The 17,060-nt window shown below is 41.9% G+C and overlaps 2 protein-coding genes across 2 annotated transcripts; one reads left to right on the top strand and one right to left on the bottom strand.

Annotated features, from left to right (window-relative positions):
• Nucleotides 1-207: 207 nt before the first annotated feature.
• On the bottom strand, nt 208-3,563 carry rbmx2 (RNA binding motif protein X-linked 2). The gene is made up of 6 exons (XM_070917529.1): nt 3,501-3,563; nt 2,615-2,730; nt 2,456-2,507; nt 2,202-2,331; nt 1,281-1,464; nt 208-1,201 (listed from the first exon to the last, which is right to left on the bottom strand). Exons 1-6 carry the CDS (start codon nt 3,503-3,505, stop codon nt 558-560), a joined length of 1,131 nt encoding a protein of 376 aa, XP_070773630.1. The 5' UTR covers nt 3,506-3,563; the 3' UTR covers nt 208-557.
• Nucleotides 3,564-3,951: 388 nt separating this feature from the next.
• Nucleotides 3,952-16,712, top strand: ap4m1 (adaptor related protein complex 4 subunit mu 1). The gene is made up of 17 exons (XM_070917720.1): nt 3,952-4,041; nt 4,493-4,546; nt 4,655-4,716; nt 5,252-5,337; nt 5,632-5,738; nt 6,110-6,206; nt 6,474-6,584; nt 6,879-6,956; nt 7,790-7,852; nt 8,067-8,133; nt 8,633-8,686; nt 9,391-9,497; nt 10,561-10,652; nt 11,977-12,021; nt 13,833-13,883; nt 15,548-15,665; nt 16,354-16,712. The coding sequence occupies exons 3-17, from the start codon at nt 4,659-4,661 to the stop codon at nt 16,543-16,545; spliced, it is 1,326 nt and encodes a 441-aa protein (XP_070773821.1). The 5' UTR covers nt 3,952-4,041; nt 4,493-4,546; nt 4,655-4,658; the 3' UTR covers nt 16,546-16,712.
• The last annotated feature ends 348 nt before the right edge of the window (nt 16,713-17,060 follow it).

Consider the following 17,060-nt stretch of genomic DNA (forward strand, 5'->3'; position numbering starts at 1 on the left):
TATTCAAGACCCTCAGGCAAGTTTCTAATAGATTTTTACAGCATTTGTCAATGAATTGTAATCAAAATGCTGCCTGAAAAGTAAGAGGAAAAAAACAACCACATTCTACAGCTTACGTTTGGAAAAGTAAAATATAAAAATAATAAAAAATATTTCTCTATCAGCATGTTAATCTCTAATCGAACACAAAATCCACTTCATAAAAAGCACATTTCTTTGTTTTATTACAAAACTCAATGAAACAACACAAACGATGGGACGATGTCACCGTCGGCTTTAACACATTTCACTCTGGCGGCCATCTTGAACTGGGGGAGGAAGACGACGTCCAGAAACATTTTACACAGAACTTAACGAAGAAGAAGCACTCCTGTCATGTGTGAATGAAGCCGTGAGGAACATTAAAGTCTCCTCAGTCTGATTCTCTTCAACAGAGGACGTGAGAACTGGACCCTCACTGATTCATCTCTATCTGGACAATGATGTCATGATACCAGTTACATCACAGACATACCACAGTAACACGTTTTTACATCATCAGTTCACTGCAGGTGGTCTCAGTGTTTACGGGGACGGTCTCTGTCTCTGTCCGTCTCTCTTCTTCTATCGCTGTCTCTGTCTGTCTCTCTTCTTCTGTCATTATCTCTGTCTCTGTCCATCTCTCTTCTTCTATCACTGTCTCTGTCCGTCTCTCTTCTTCTGTCGCTGTCTCTGTCCGTCTCTCTTCTTCTATCATTATCTCTGTCTGTCTCTCTTCTTCTATCATTATCTCTGTCTCTGTCCATCTCTCTTCTTCTATCACTGTCTCTGTCCCGGTCAGACTCTCTTTTTCTTTCATAGTCTCTGTCCGTCTCTCTTCTTCTATCATAGTCTCTGTCTGTCTCTCTCCTCCTGTCGCCCTCTCTGTCTCTGTCTCTGTCGCTCTCCCTCTCACGACTCCTCCTCCTCTCCTCCTCCCCCCGGAGTCTCTCGTTCTCCCTCACTCTCTGTCCGTTCTGTTGTCCTCCTGGTGGCGTCCCCCTCTGGTTGTACTTGTCATAGGCGGCATCCTCCTTCTCCTCTTTGACTCTGACAGCAGGAGGAGGAGGAGGGGGAGGTGAGGAAGAGGAGGAGTGCAGCGCCCGGCCCGCCCTCTCTTTCTCCTTCTCGGCCTTCTTCTTCTCCTTCTTCTCTTTCTTCTTTTTCTTCTTCTCTTTCTTGTCTGAGACGGAGAGCAGCGAGAGGAGACATAAAAAACGATTCTTGTATCTGGGACAGAGACAAGCAGGAAGTGACCTCACCTTTTTTGGGCTTCTTCACAGGGATGGCGTACTGCTCCTCTTCCTCTGAGGAGGAAGAGGACTCGTGGGATCTGGGAGCACAGCCCTCCTCCCTCAGTAGTTTGGTCACATCATCAATGTCCTCTGAGTCTTTGGGAGGACGGTAGTCTTTAACGTGATCCACGCGAATGGTCCGACCTTTAATCTGACAATGAATCAGTGAAACGTCAGAGAGTCACAGACAGACGAATCTCTTTATCTCGTCATTTCATTAACAAAAAGTGGCCGTTTTATAGGTGATTATGTGCCAGATTATTTCTTAGTTCAGCATTTTCTGAAGTGATTGTTAATCGGGGAGCTTTAGAGGTGCCGCTAGGTGGATTTTGTTACCTTTGGACAGAACGGGGCTAGCTGTTTCCCCCTGTTTCTAGTCTTTATGCTAAGCTAAGATAACCAGCTGCAGCTTCATATTGAGCGTACAGACATGAGAGTGGCATTATTCTTCTCAACTGACTCTCAGCAAGAAAGTGGATAAGAGCATTTCCCAAAATGTCAAACCTTTCCGTTTTATGAATTTAAAAGAAAAGTTCAACATTTGGAGAAATAAACACGTTTTCTTTCTTTCTGAGAGTTCGATGAGAAGCAGGACACCACTCCTGTGTCTGTGTGTCAGTACGGATCATTGAGCCTAGCTGCTCCAAAGTACAGAGTTGGAGTCAGGGCTTGGTTAGCTTAGCTTAGCATGAAGACTGTCCAGGTTAAAAGATGCACCTGTCAGCACTACTGCCCACAGATTAACATGTTGTACCTGGTTGGTTTAAACCGCACTCAGAGCCGTTGAGTCAAGTGTCAAACTGTGCTCAGAGTGCACCCACTTTGCACAGAAGGTCCGGGCAGGTAGATTCTTTTTAACAAAGCGTGTTTAAGTATCAGCTGCGTCACCTTGATGCCGTTGAAGTTGTCCACAGCCAGGATGGTGCTCCTCTGGTCCTCGTAGCAGATGAAGCAGAAACCTTTGGATTTCCCCGTCTTCTTGTCACGCACCAGGTTGATGTTGACGATCTCTCCGTACCTGAAAGGAAGGTGAGTTCTCATGTTCTCTGACTGGATGTTTTAGTGAGGGGGGATATGTTAGCAGCAACATCACAGCTGTGTGTTAGTGCACTGAAATAAAGAGAAAGGATGCAGGTACGTACTGAGAGAAGACGCAGATGATGTCACCTTCAGTCAGCTCGTATGGAAATCCTCCTGCAGGAAACAAAACACCAACTGATCTGAGAGGGACGACAGCTGAAGCTCCAAACAAGACAATGTGCAGCATTTGCCTCTGATCCAGACAGGAAGGCCTCTCTTACCAACAAATATCCAGGCGCTGTCTTTGTACTCAGTGTGCCAGGAAACAGACTCATTGACCCCGAGGTCGGCCTCTCGCTCATTCAGTTCGTTAATCAACTTCACCTTCGTTAACGGACTGAAAACAGGACAGAGAAAAGGTTTAACTTGTAAATACAACAGTTGTGTTTCAGAACTGAACACATCAGTTCTTATCTCTGTACGGTTAGGTTTTCATTAAGGGAGGCAGATCAGGCTCATCCCGGCCTTTAGGACTTAAGTCTAAACCTTCAAGAGATGAGTCACAACACATTTGCATAATTGTGAGTTCATGTGTAATGCGTGAGGGCAATGTGCTCACTTTTAGACCCCCAAATGCACTCTTACATTTACAGTCTTACATGCACACATTACAAGTTGTGGGAAGCTTCTAACGATCCTCTTTATGGAGAAACCTTCACGCCAGACTCCATTCAAACTACGTCCAATTTTATGTTTCCCACTTAACAGGAAATGAACACACGGGCGAGATAAGTGAAGATCGAAGACATTTCGTGCAAGGTTAGTTTTCATCTTAATCTCGGCGGTAAATCAACCTTGCATACTTTGGTTTTTGCCGAATTCAAATACTGCGTCTAAATGTTTATTATAACGTTAGTCGTTATGTTTGCCGAATTATGTTTACCGATTAAAGGAGAATCGTTAAATTGTAAGGTTTTTAGCATGGTTCGGTGAATGTATGGGGAGAGCTGGCTAAATTTAGTTACCAACAATGTTAGTTAGCTGTTAGCACTGGCTAGCGGGTTAGCGTAGGCTACAAATGAGGATAGAAGCAACAACAGTATGAAGTAAAGCCGAACAGTAGATAGAAACCCAAATAATCATTTCAATGTGAAATTGTTTACTTACTTCATGGTGAACTACACAGGACATAAACCGATGCTATGGTGGAAATCATCTACCTTGCTGAACAACTTCCGTATGGATTCTCGCCTCTGCTGCCGCCTGCTGTTTGGATGACTTGACTACAAGCTACGTTAAAAACATGTCACTTATCCGCCCGCTCAGCAGGTGTCGCTGTGAGGCTATTCGCCATCTGCTGACCCGGTTTGTAAACACTAGTCTGTCGGGTGACAGCAAGGCAGCTAATAACATACATTTAAGTTGTATTTCAGTGGAGTTTTTAATGCTTCACTTATCTATGTTATCTGTAGAAATCAGTCAACGTTGACCAGCGTATCATAGACTCCTCTCTTGTGAATTGTTAGAGGTTTAAATATGCTGCTATAGCTAACTTTAACGTCCGCTCCCCGGTTAGCCAGGATACCTTTATCACTAGCTAACTAGTAAGTTACTATTGCTTTCATTCATAACTTAGTATCAAGTAGTTAAAGTAATTTATAATTCTAACTGCTTTACGTTTAACTAGTTCACTGCAAGTCTACTGCGGGTAAGTAAGTTTAAGCAGTTACTGAAGTTACAGCTACTCAAAAGAGTGTCAATAGCTAATTTTCACAAGCTCATACTCCGTTACGATTTCAGCTAATTTAACTTAATTTGTTTCAATTAAATTTCATTTAATGTTACACTCTGTCCTCATCTTGGTGGAACATTTGAGTGTGAACTGGAGTGTGAATAACCGGAAAACTGCGTAGTGGATTACGAATGTCGAAAAAGAAATCATTACAGCAAGGAGTTGTTTACAGGTGCACTTAAAATTGTTAAAATATTGCGTGGAGTTTGGTGAGAGCTTTCCCCCAAAACGAATAATACAGGGTGTCAGTGTTGGCTGGTTTTAGTTACCTCCTTAGAAAGCAACCATCCACATTGAAGCCGCGTGTTATATGTATTTAAAATAATATAAGAAAAGGAGCATGAATAATATTTTGTCGACTTGGCAGGAACCAGACTGACTCTAACAAATAACACCGACAGGGGGAGCGACTGTATTACAGGTACTTGACAGCCCTCTGGAGCCTAAAACCTTTTATTGGAGAAAAAAAATCACCATCTTGATGAATTTGAGCTATACTTGACTGATTTACTGTCTGTCTGTCTCTTAGCAGGATGATCTCTCAGGTCTTCATATTGTCCTCAAAGGGGGACCACCTCATCTACAAAGACTGTATCCTCACCTTCTTGTCCTCAACTAAAAATAACTTAAAAAAACTGAGGCCAAATACAAAAATGTGTATTAGTGTTTGTCCCCTGATTGATACGTTCTTAACGCACCTTCCTTGCACACCAAATACATATATATATACATAATAAATATTTATCATATTTTATTATATTTTATACTATATTCTCACTCAGGCATGATAGCTTAGCCATCATCCGTCTTTCTCCCACCACCTCCACTGAGTTCGGGGGGCATCCCAGAACAGAGCTGGCCTTCTTAATCAGTCTGTCCAGTTTCTTCCTGTCGGCAGCTGAGATGCTGCTGCTCCAGCAGACCTCTCCATAAAAGATGGCTGATGCCACCACTGAGTCAAAGAAGGTCTTCCGGAGTGCCCCCCTGCAGAGTCTCTTATTATATCTTATATTCAATGTTATATTGCTGTACTATACTATATATTATACTATAATATATGTTAATATGTTATACTTTTTTATTACATAATGTACTGCATCATGAAAGTTCTTAACCTCACTATCAGTCCGTGGAGAAGCAGGAAGTGATGTCGTCAGTATTTTCTACGAGAAGGTCACAGCGCTGACTGGAGACCAGCCTCCGGTTGTCATGGTAACAACTGTGTGTGTGTGTGTGCTTGCGTGTGTGTGTTAGATCCTCCTACACCTTCACAAACATGTTCCATATTAGTATCATGTGTTAATCTTTGTCTCGAAAAAGGCAGTAATTTCTTTTCCTCCAAATCTGGATGGACTTGAAGACAGACTGTCCAAGCAGAGAACTGAATTAAGTCTGCTCATTAATAATAATAATAACAGCTGCAAAACATTTTTCAAAAACAGTATCAGTTGATATTTTCCATCGTGGACCTTAAACGCAACAACAGTCCTGTGTTTTGTTCTGCAGAGTCACAAAGGTCTTCACTTCGTCCACATCAGGCAGGGAGGACTGTACTGGGTCGCCACGACTACAGCTGACTCCTCCCCCTTCACCATCATCGAGTTCCTCAACAGGTGTGTTGTTTTTACAGTCTGGATTAAAACAGCAATGACTCATTGAAAGAGGTGAAAAAGGTAGAATACAAACACTGAGATCATTTCAAATATTAAACAACTATTTGAATTAAAGAAAAAGACAAAACAAGTTTACAGACACTTTTATTGTTGATCTTTTTATGTTCACATGCAGTTTTTTGTTTGGTGTCAGAAATATGACGAGAGACCCAACAAGAGATTCAAAAGGATTTGGATTGAATAAATGAATTCGATAATCTCTAATCTCTAATCTGCCTGCAGATTAATGAACAGTGCAGTTGGTGAACAATGAGGAGGCACCCGTTCAAATGTCTCTGTCTGTCTGCCTGTCTGTCTGTCTGTGCTCTCAGGTTAACAGCTCTGATTAAAGATTACTGTGGCAGTCTGTCAGAGAAGTCGGTGCAGATGAACTTTGCCCTCATCTATGAGCTGCTGGATGAGGTCGTGGTGAGTCTCTTCACAAGATAGACGTTGGGTGGTGCTGAATGTGCTGCCCTGAAGCAACATCTGGGCTTGTGTTTATCAAGAGAGAAATACTCTGACTTTATAACTTTATAGACTTTATTCTGTAAAGACAGAATCATCTAAATGAGCTTCAACAGCTGCAGTGTCGCCAGGAGTCCATGTTTTAATAGCCATGAAAGTTGAGAGGAAATAACAATAATAAATAATAATAAATCTGTGTGTCTGCCTGTCTGCCTGTCTGTCTATCAGGACTATGGTTACATTCAGTCGACGTCCTCTGACGTCCTGAAGAACTTCATCCAGACTGAAGCTGTCTCCTCCAGACCATTCAGCCTGTTTGACCTCAGTAACGTCGGCTTGGTATGTTGACAGAGTGTTAGACCAGAGGTCAGAGGTCGTTGAGGTTTGATTGGCCAGACGGGGAAAAGTGCAACAGCTTACCACTACGTTGTGTTATAAACATTTATTAAATGCTTATATAGTGCTTATAAATGCTAAACAGGGGAGTTGAAATAAGGTGTTGCCAAATATTGTCTAAATGTGGAAGATGATGATGCATGTTTCATGTTTGAATGTATTTTATTTAATGTGTGTCTGTACATTTTAAGCAGCTCTGTTGTTGTTGTTGTTGTTGTTGTTATTGTTTTGCTGCAGTTTGGAGCGGAAACACAGCAGAGTAAAGTGGCTCCCAGCTCTGCAGCCACCAGACCCATCCAGTCCAGCAGAGAGCAGGTACCCAGCATCACATCTGCAGTCCTGAAGAAGCTGAACGTAATAACACTGTGACACAGACACGACACGGCGCTGACATGCCCTTACATCTCTTTATTTTAAAGTATCCAGTTCCCGCCTGGAACATGTCGGCATGTTTTTGAACAGGGAAGTCTGTCGAGTCTGTGGGGAAGTCTTTTCTTTTCTGGGACTTTTAGCAGTGAGTCATTTTCCAGCAGTATAATTTTGTCCTTTAGAAACGCACATTTGAACATGAACAAGCCAGAGACGGGAGCAGTTTAAGGTCCTGGAACGACCTGGAATTAAGTGCAGAAAATGAAGAACTTTAAATTCAAGCATGGCGTGAAGCTTGTTAAAGTATGTAATCATTACGGCATTTTCAACATTATTCTATACATTTTTAGAAGAGAAAGAAGAGCAAACAGGATACGATGATCCAATTCATTTAAACCAAAGAAAAGACAAGAAATCACTCGTACGTCTGCACAAAGAACATGTTTTCAGCTTCAATCTGAATCCATCTCTGTATTAAACCAGTTTCAAGTGAATGTGGACTTTTAAATGTTTTGTTATATATTGATGAATAATGTGAATAAGGATTTTCCAGGATTGATCAGAGTTGTTAGAAGCATGTGCCATCTAAATTAGGTAGCAGTTGCACAGTTTAGAATTATGGCTATAAGTTGTTGATGAGGAGTTTGTTGTTTTTTACAGGCCTGGGTGTTTTGAAAATAACTGACATGCTCCAGTAACTAGTCAGGTCCCAGCTCGACTGAACACTTCCTGAAACAAACTGAACAGACCTCACAGTTTCCGTACATGTGTCTTTCCAGGGAGGGAAGAGCGAGATATTTGTGGACGTGATTGAGAGGATGTCTGTCGTCATCGGCTCCAACGTGAGTAACACCCACGTGATACCAGCAGCAATCACTGTCTGAAACACTCAAATCACTGACGTCTACACACAAGTATCTTCAATGTGCTTATTGGAGCCGTCATTTATTGTGTTGGTAAATGCAGCACTCTGGAGCCTTGCCTTGCTGTACACGGTGAAACCAGTCTAAACTCTAAACCTGGTTTCTCTCTGCTGGATGATGGTTTGTGCTGCAGGGACTTCTGATGAAGGCAGACGTCGAGGGAGAGATCAGAGTCAAGTGCTACATGCCGAGCTGCTCAGGTGAGTTTGAACATTTAAAGGGGTCAACGCTGTACGACCCCCCCCCCCATTAAATATCATGCCATTAAAACCAAACAAGTGGTGTGTTAGTTTTCTTCACAGGTTGTCAGTCGCATTTAGTTAGTTATTAGTCGCTATCAGTCAGTGTTGGTAACGGCGCCGCGCTGATGTTCTGACGGTGAAGACAAATAAACCCAACGTGAACATCAGGCTGCTGCTGTCAGCTGACTGTCAGCTGACTGTCAGCTGATCATTTCAACACTGTGATGAACAAGAAACACACAAGCATGAGACACTGAGCTGCAAGACGCAACAACACTGTGTCCATGAGAAGAAGGAAGAAACAGCCAATCAGAGAGTCTGAAATCACTCGCTATTTACTGCAAAGTGCGCAACATTTAGTGTCCGCCATTTATTTAAGTGTGAAATGATTCTCTGTGTCACAGTTTATAGATATGAAAAAGAGTCTGAAATCTAACGTGCTGTCCTCCATTAACAGAAATGCGAATCGGTCTGAATGAGGAATTCAGCATCGGCAAGTCACAGCTCAGAGGTAAAACACACACACACACACACACACACACACACGCACACACACACACACACGCACACACACACACACACACAAACTTTATTTATACTTAACTAAGTTATGAACTGCATTTGAACCAGGATTCAAGCCTGTCAGGAGGTAAGGAGAGTCGGTGTTAAACTGACATGTGGTTTAGCTTGTTTCTGTGTGTTTTGTCTGTACTGGTGAGGCAGACCTCCTGGGTCATGATGTGTAGGTCTGTCATGCTGCTGTCAGATGCTGGTGGGTTTATTTATCAGTTCACAGACAGAACATGTTTATTAAAAATAGGTGCGCTTCATTTCCTCCCACATTTCATTTCCTGCTGTTGTTTGACAGCGATGTCACTTTTCATAGAATAAATGTGTCTTTATTTTGGTGTTAATTCATTATTATTACCTTATTTCAAGGTGAATTTAAAAGTCTTTTCACTTTCTGAAACCTGCACGTACTAACTCACCAACATGATGATGGATGCTGGTTTCATTTCCTGTACAGAACAGATTCATTTGTTCTGGAGTCTGTTTTTATTGACAGGAGTATTCTGTGACAGGGTTTCCTTTTGAAGATTTGTCTTGAACTGGTTTGAAATGTGTCTCGTGGGTCACTGCAGGACGAGGTGTCCTGTTGTTTCAGGTGAATCAGTCTGTGAGTTTCTCACCTGCAGTGTTTGTTTTCATCTTCAGGTTACGGAGCTGCTGTTCGAGTTGATGAGTGCAGCTTCCACCAGGCGGTCCGACTGGACGAGTTCGACAGCCACCGGATCCTCCGGCTGTGTCCGAGTCAGGGAGAGGTGCTTCTCTTTATGTTTATTGGTTTGGACTGCGGTTCTTAACTTGTTGACAACACAGCTGTTTCCCGCCGACACCAAGCGGTCGGCTTCCTTCCCTGCAGGTTCAGGCTTCAGATAGGTGCTTTATTTAACACCAACGAACCAAACGTCAAACACAGGTAGGTTAAAAGTTATGTGTAGATGTATTGCACTGTGCCAGAAGTTAAGGATAAAATAATATAGTCCAGTTAGAGTCCAGTAAGTCCAGTAAGACCTCAGCAGCCTCCCAGTCCGCTGATGTCAACACAGCGGGGGTGAGTTAAACATCTGTATTTAATCTGCAGAACTTTTTGTCCAGAATCAAAATGCTGATACACCTTTTAGGATCATTTGTAGCTTCATTTATATCAATGAGGTGGACAAAATATTAGAAACACCTCTCAGTAAAACACAATACAGTTCAGCAACACCTCAAGCTGCAGCCTCCACCGTGAGCTTGGACTAATACCTCCACCTTCTCTGCGTGGTCAAGAACAACTTTTTATATATATTCTATATGCAGTTAATATTTTCCTAAAAAGACGCTAGAATCAAAGATAAGGCAGTAAAGGAAAGTGAGGAAGATGGTCAGACAAGGTGGTGGAGAAAGCTCCAGATCTGCTCCTGAACCTGGACCTCGTGGTCAGATTGTTTTCTTAATGATCGTACCGTTGAATCAACAAGTCTCTAAAACCGTTTCAACACAGACTGAACATTAAAACCTTCACGCAGGAGGATTTACCGCTCGGCAGAATCCAGCTCTCATGTAACTAAACACTTTGTTTTCTTGCTGCAGAGCTCCAGTGTGGTCTCACAAAGCCTCTTTCACAGATCCGAGCCTTAAAGGAGCTAACACAGGTTTTAAAGGTTTCAGCACAATAATCACAAATCACTTCCACAAATTAACATAATCCCATCAGGTTCAGACGGACCCCTTTCCTGCTGATTAATGTGTGTGTTCGTGGGTTTTGTTTTTTTGTTCTTTATCTGTGTGCTCTTACGCCTCCTCTTCCTCTTCATCATCTCTCTCTTCCTCCTGTTGCAGCAAACAGTGATGCAGTACCAGCTGAGTGATGATCTGCCTTCAGCTCCCCCTTTCCGTCTCTTCCCAACCATCGAGAGGGACAGCGGAGGAAGGTTAGACTCCCACAGTCCAGTCCCACAGTCTAGACCTACAGTCCAGTCCCAGAGTCCAGTTCCACAGTCTAGACCTACAGTCCAGTCCCACAGTCTAGACCCATAGTCTAGTCCCACAGTCTAGTCCCACAGTCCAGTTCCACAGTCTAGTCCCACAGTCCAGTCCCACAGTCTAGACCCACAGTCCAGTCCCACAGTCTAGACCTACAGTCCAGTCCCAGAGTCCAGTTCCACAGTCTAGACCTACAGTCCAGTCCCACAGTCTAGACCCATAGTCCAGTTCCACAGTCTAGTCCCACAGTCCAGTTCCACAGTCTAGACCTACAGTCCAGTCCCACAGTCTAGACCTACAGTCCAGTCCCACAACATGTCGCTTTATATAAATAATATCATAGCGTAGTTTATTGCAACTTGGGTCTTTTGTAGTTTTGGCCATCGGTTCTATTAATAGCTTGCAGAGTTATATGTGAAGATTGACGCCACTCTCATATCTGCCTGTGAAATATAAAGCTACAGCTAGCAGCCAGTTAGCTTAGCTTAGCATAAAGACTAGAAACAGCTAGCCTGGCTCTGTCCAAACATAACAAAATCCACCGACCAGCACCACTAAAGCTCCCTGATTAACACGTTATATCTGGTTTGTTTGATTTATTAAGTGTAAAAACTTTTTCATGTGCCGGACTATTTCTTAGCAGATCCAGTTGCCAGGCAACCAACAGAGACTCCAGGAAGTTACTGAAATAGTCCAAAAAAGAACCCCTCGTAAGGTGGTGAATTGTTATTTTTACCCTTTGGTTTCTGTACAGATTAAACTGACGAGGTATAACGTGTTAATGAATGAGCTTCTATTTAGTTGTCAAGTACAAGTACCTCAAGTTTACTGTAAACTAAATAGTTTTGAAACCTGTAGTTTCTATATGAGGCGTCCACATGAATGCATCAGTAACAATAATCCAATAATATAATTTAACAACATAACAATCACTGCAATAACAAACTTTTCATACTTTAAGTACATTTTGCTGACAATACTTCTGTACTTTTTACTTAAGTAAGATTTTGAATGCAGGACATTTACTTATGGTGGAGTATTTTTACCCTTTTGTATTACTACTTTTACTGAAGTAAAGGATCTGAATACTGTCTGCATATCTCCTCACTCTGATGGTGGCTTGTAGGCATAAATGTGAATTAACACATAAATTAGAGGTGTAAAAGTACGTTTTATGAAATATTGGAAAACATTAGAATCTTAAAACGTGTTCAGAAAAGCTTAAAAACTCAAATGTAACGTGAGCTCACAGTTGACGTTTTTCCTCTGCAGGCTGCTGATGTACCTGAAGCTTCGCTGTGATCTGCCCCCCAAGAGGTCAGTTTTTATTTCTTCTTTGGTGGAACTGCTAAAGACTTGAAGACATCTGAAACATGACAAGGAGACACAACTACACACTGGTTTTATCTAAGAGACAACTACACACTGGTTTTATCTAAGAGACAACTGCACACTGGTTTTATCTAAGAGACAACTACACACTGGTTTTATATAAGAGACAACTACACACTGGTTTTATCTAAGAGACAACTGCACACTGGTTTTATATAAGAGACAACTACACACTGGTTTTATATAAGACACAACTACACACTGGTTTTATCTAAGAGACACAACTACACACTGGTTTTATATAAGAGACAACTACACACTGGTTTTATATAAGAGACAACTACACACTGGTTTTATATAAGAGACACAACTGCACACTGGTTTTATCTAAGAGACAACTACACACTGGTTTTATATAAGAGACACAACTACACGCTGGTTTTATATAAGAGACAACTACACGCTGGTTTTATATAAGACACAACTACACACAGGTTTTATCTAAGAGACAACTGCACACTGGTTTTATATAAGAGACAACTGCACACTGGTTTTATATAAGAGACACAGCTACACACTGGTTTTATATAAGAGACAACTACACACTGGTTTTATATAAGAGACAACTACACACTGGTTTTATATAAGAGACAACTGCACACTGGTTTTATATAAGAGACACCTACACACTGGTTTTATATAAGAGACACAACTACACGCTGGTTTTATATAAGAGACAACTACACACTGGTTTTATATAAGAGACAACTACACACTGGTTTTATATAAGAGACACAACTACACACTGGTTTTATATAAGACACAACTACACACTGGTTTTATATAAGAGACACAACTGCACACTGGTTTTATATAAGAGACACAACTACACACTGGTTTTATATAAGACACAACTACACACTGGTTTTATATAAGACACAACTGCACACTGGTTTTATATAAGAGACACAACTACACACTGGTTTTATATAAGAGACACAACTACACACTGGTTTTATATAAGACACAACTACACACTGGTTTTATATAAGACACAACTGCACACTGGTTTTATATAAGAGACACAACTACACACTGGTTTTATATAAGAGACACAACTACACACTGGTTTTATATAAGAGACACCTACACACTGGTTTTATATAAGAGACAACTACATACTGGTTTTATATAAGACACAACTGCACACTGGTTTTATATAAGACACAACTACACACTGGTTTTATATAAGAGACACGACTACACACTGGTTTTATATAAGAGACACAACTACACACTGGTTTTATATAAGACACAACTACACACTGGTTTTATATAAGAGACACGACTACACACTGGTTTTATATAAGACACAACTACACACTGGTTTTCTGTAAGAGACACGACTACACACTGGTTTTATATAAGAGACAACCACATACTGGTTTTATATAAGAGACAACTACACACTGGTTTTATATAAGAGACACAACTGCACACTGGTTTTATATAAGAGACACGACTACACACTGGTTTTATATAAGAGACACGACTACACACTGGTTTTATATAAGACACAACTACACACTGGTTTTCTGTAAGAGACACGACTACACACTGGTTTTATATAAGAGACAACCACATACTGGTTTTATATAAGAGACACAACTACACACTGGTTTTATATAAGAGACACAACTGCACACTGGTTTTATATAAGAGACACGACTGCACACTGGTTTTATATAAGAGACACGACTGCACACTGGTTTTAAGTCATTGTTTTGTGTTTGCAGCGCTGCCATCAACGTCTGTGCCACCATCCCAGTTCCCAAAGGCTCTGTGAGGTGAGACGCTCCCATTCAAATGTAGCTGCTCTCCTAAAACCTAATGTTTGTTATGGAAATCAGTCAGGATGCAAAGAAGCTCGACCAAATTCAGAGCTGACCACGCGTCACTCTGAATTTGAATATGAGTCTTGTTGTTTTTTGTGTTTCTCTCGTGTCTGTGATGAAGAGGACTCTGTGAAGAGGAAGTCACCAGAGTTCCTCAACTCTGTGAGGAAATCACACTCTCTTGTTGGGCGCTCAGCTCGGTTTTTAAATAGGAAACAACATTAACAAAGTAGGAAGCATCACAGATGAGCAGAAGGAAGCACTTCTAATTTGTTATTTAAAGTCATGGAAATTTCGATGAACGATGGGTGGAAGGCCAGGTGCTGTAGATATTATACTGAAGCAGAAGCTTTGGACTTGTTAGAGGTGTTCATTCAGAGTGCGTCCACGCTGAGCCGACTAGATTTAAATACATCTATTTCTCTCTGTTTTAACCCTCCAAACACACTAAAACATCTCCAGAGTGTGTAAATCTTAAAACAGCAGAGGCCAGATGTATAAACGATGCCACTTCCCTCATAAACTGAACGCAAAACTGCTGAATCTCTTCTTCTTCTTCGCCCTCAAAACTGCATCACAGCCAACATCTGGTGGAGAGGCGACATGGTGTTTAACCAAGCGGCGGTTTCTTCAGCCAACATAGTTTAAAGGTTGTGGTGGAAACGGAGGCCTGTATGACGTCAGTATGTTGTTTGTTTATTTAATTTATTTGAGAATAAAACTGACTTATAACACAGTTTCAGGGTTGTAAATGACGGCAGAACAATGAGTCATAAAGCTTCGTGTATATTCTGAGTTTCTCCACGACACGAGAGATGTCATTGATAAACAGCCGCTGCTTCATTTCTGGGGGAATAATGTTTTTTTATGGTCAAAAAGGCCAAATGATATTATTAATATGTGTATTTCAAGTTTGTTAGACTTTATTAGTCCATTAAAAATCAGTATTAGATGTCACAGAATCATTTTACTGGAATTTACCAACGTTCTATTAACTTTGTAGATTTATGATTCGTGTAGACATTTGGATGTAAACTGAAAGCTTTCATCAGGGGCTGAATATTTTTGTTGGAAGGCCAGATTTAGCCCCCGGGCCGCTGTTGAACAACATCAAGGGCTGCGTCGGTGGGGGGGGTGTTGTTGCTTCATGTGAGACAATGAAATCCAATCCAGGAAGTCCAGTTTGAGTAACGCCGAGCGTGATGTAAACAGCAGAAATACAGCGTTCACGTTCACAAATCATCTACCAGGAACATGTGTGATTTAAAGGAAGACCCTGACCCCTGCTGCAACAGCCCGCAGGACTTTAACAACACGTATCCAGCCGTGATGCACATAAACGCACCGTCCAGTCTGGACTGAAAATCCCTCTGTGGCTCTTTGTGGAAAATGACAGTTACATCATGTGAAAGCCTTCAGCAGGATTATCTCTCAAATCACCTTCCGGGTGCTCACCTCTGGAAGCCTTTCTGCCTCACTGCTTCATCTCTGGAACAGGATGACCTCTGACCTCCTCGGGGGTCACCTGTACTTTCTAAAGTTGTGATGTTTCATCTCTTGAGTGGAGGAGCGTGAATGAGTCCGTTGAGTTGACCTGGTGTGTGTTGTGGGTTCAGTTTGTCGCAGGAGCTCAGCAGTCCGGATCAGAGCGCCGAGCTGAAGCTGCAGAGCCGAGCCTTGGACTGGCAGATCCCTCGCTTCCCTGGAGGAACACAACTCTCTGCTCTGTTCAAGGTGACCACACACACGCAAACACACACAAACAAGTAGTGCCCCTTTAGCCATGCTAGCAGCGTGCCTCGAGGGATGCTAATGTCAGTCAGTCCTCCACTCTGGTCCAGACTGAAACACCTCAACAGCTGTTGGATGGATTGTGATGAAATGTGCTTCACAGAGCTGCTAACATGGCTGCAGACTCCATATTCAAATATTCATATATAAAAATATAAATGTTGTAGAGCTGCACGTAGTAGTCAATAAATTGACAAGTCGATCAACAGAAAATTAATCAGCAACTATTTTGATAATTTATTAATCATCTTTCAAAATGTGATTTCAGGTTGTTAAATGTGAGAACTTGCTGCGTTTATTTGTCTCGTTACAGCAAGTTAAACCTCTTTGAGTTTTGGACAAAAAAAGACATTTGACGTCGATGCCTTTGTGCCCTAGGAGGCATTTTACACAGTTCTCTGGTAGACAGGCAAAACTGACCCCCCCATATCCATATCATCAGCACTAAACTACGTTCTTCTTTCAAGGACATTTAGTCGGAAATCACAGAAGCTGTAAAATAAAGTGTTTCTTACACTCGGCGTAGCAGGTGGAGCTGTGGAGCAGACGCTGCTCGCTGTAGAAGTTACTTCACAAAGTAAATGTATGATGATGTGACCCCCGGCCTCCTCCTGTGTGCGCCTGTTTTCAGCTGGAGGTCCCCGGCCTCAGCTCGGCCTCCATGTTGGAGGTCGGTCCGGTCGGTCTGAGCTTCGAACTGCCCAAGCTCACCGCCACGGGGCTGCAGATCCGCTTCCTCCGCCTGTCTCCGGTCCAGCCCGGCCCGTCGCAGCGCTGGGTCCGATACGTCACCCACTCTGACTCCTACACCATCCGGGTTTAACTTCTGTGTCTCTGCTTACCGCCTCATCAGTTTCATGATGAAGCAGCAAGAACATGATGTTTTATTGACTGAAGACTGAACCAAGGAAATAAAACAAATAATGTGAATGTTCTTTCAAAATAAGATATATATGTGAGTATCTCTATTGTATTTTTATTCAGTTACATGCTGACTGTATTTATTTCTGTTTTAAAAAAACTGGACTTGCATTAAAATCCATGTAGAGTGAAAAAGTATTAAAAAGTTTGTTGTACATTTGTTGGACTGCAACCTGCAGAGGCTCTTTATTCTGACAAATACATTCGCCAGGATACAACCAGTGTACTGCGTAACATGTTTATTTTTAATGAAATGATCAGTCTGGTATGATTTATATTTCTCTTCATGTCAACAAACCTCATGTTGAGACTCAAAACATTAACCTGTCAGTCCGTCCTGTCTCACTTCCTGTCTGTGGCTCTCAGCTCTCAGCCCATTGGTTCCTGCTGAAGACGTCAATCTTTAAAAACTCCTCA

This window comes from Enoplosus armatus, chromosome 13 (genome assembly GCF_043641665.1).
Source record: "Enoplosus armatus isolate fEnoArm2 chromosome 13, fEnoArm2.hap1, whole genome shotgun sequence".
Taxonomy (NCBI): Eukaryota; Metazoa; Chordata; class Actinopteri; order Centrarchiformes; family Enoplosidae; genus Enoplosus; species Enoplosus armatus.

Bases quoted from the DNA above. Each gene is read 5' to 3' on its own strand.
- rbmx2 (XM_070917529.1), bottom strand. The intron at 2,508-2,614 runs GTAAGAGAGGCC...TGTTTCCTGCAG, and splicing joins CAGCGCCTGGATATTTGTTG to GAGGATTTCCATACGAGCTG. The intron at 1,465-2,201 runs GTGACGCAGCTG...ATTCATTGTCAG, and splicing joins ACAACTTCAACGGCATCAAG to ATTAAAGGTCGGACCATTCG.
- ap4m1 (XM_070917720.1), top strand. From the start codon at position 4,659: ATGATCTCTCAGGTCTTCATATTGTCCTCAAAGGGGGACCACCTCATC. The intron at 5,739-6,109 runs GTGTGTTGTTTT...CTGTGCTCTCAG, and splicing joins ATCATCGAGTTCCTCAACAG to GTTAACAGCTCTGATTAAAG. The intron at 10,653-11,976 runs GTTAGACTCCCA...TTTCCTCTGCAG, and splicing joins GAGAGGGACAGCGGAGGAAG to GCTGCTGATGTACCTGAAGC.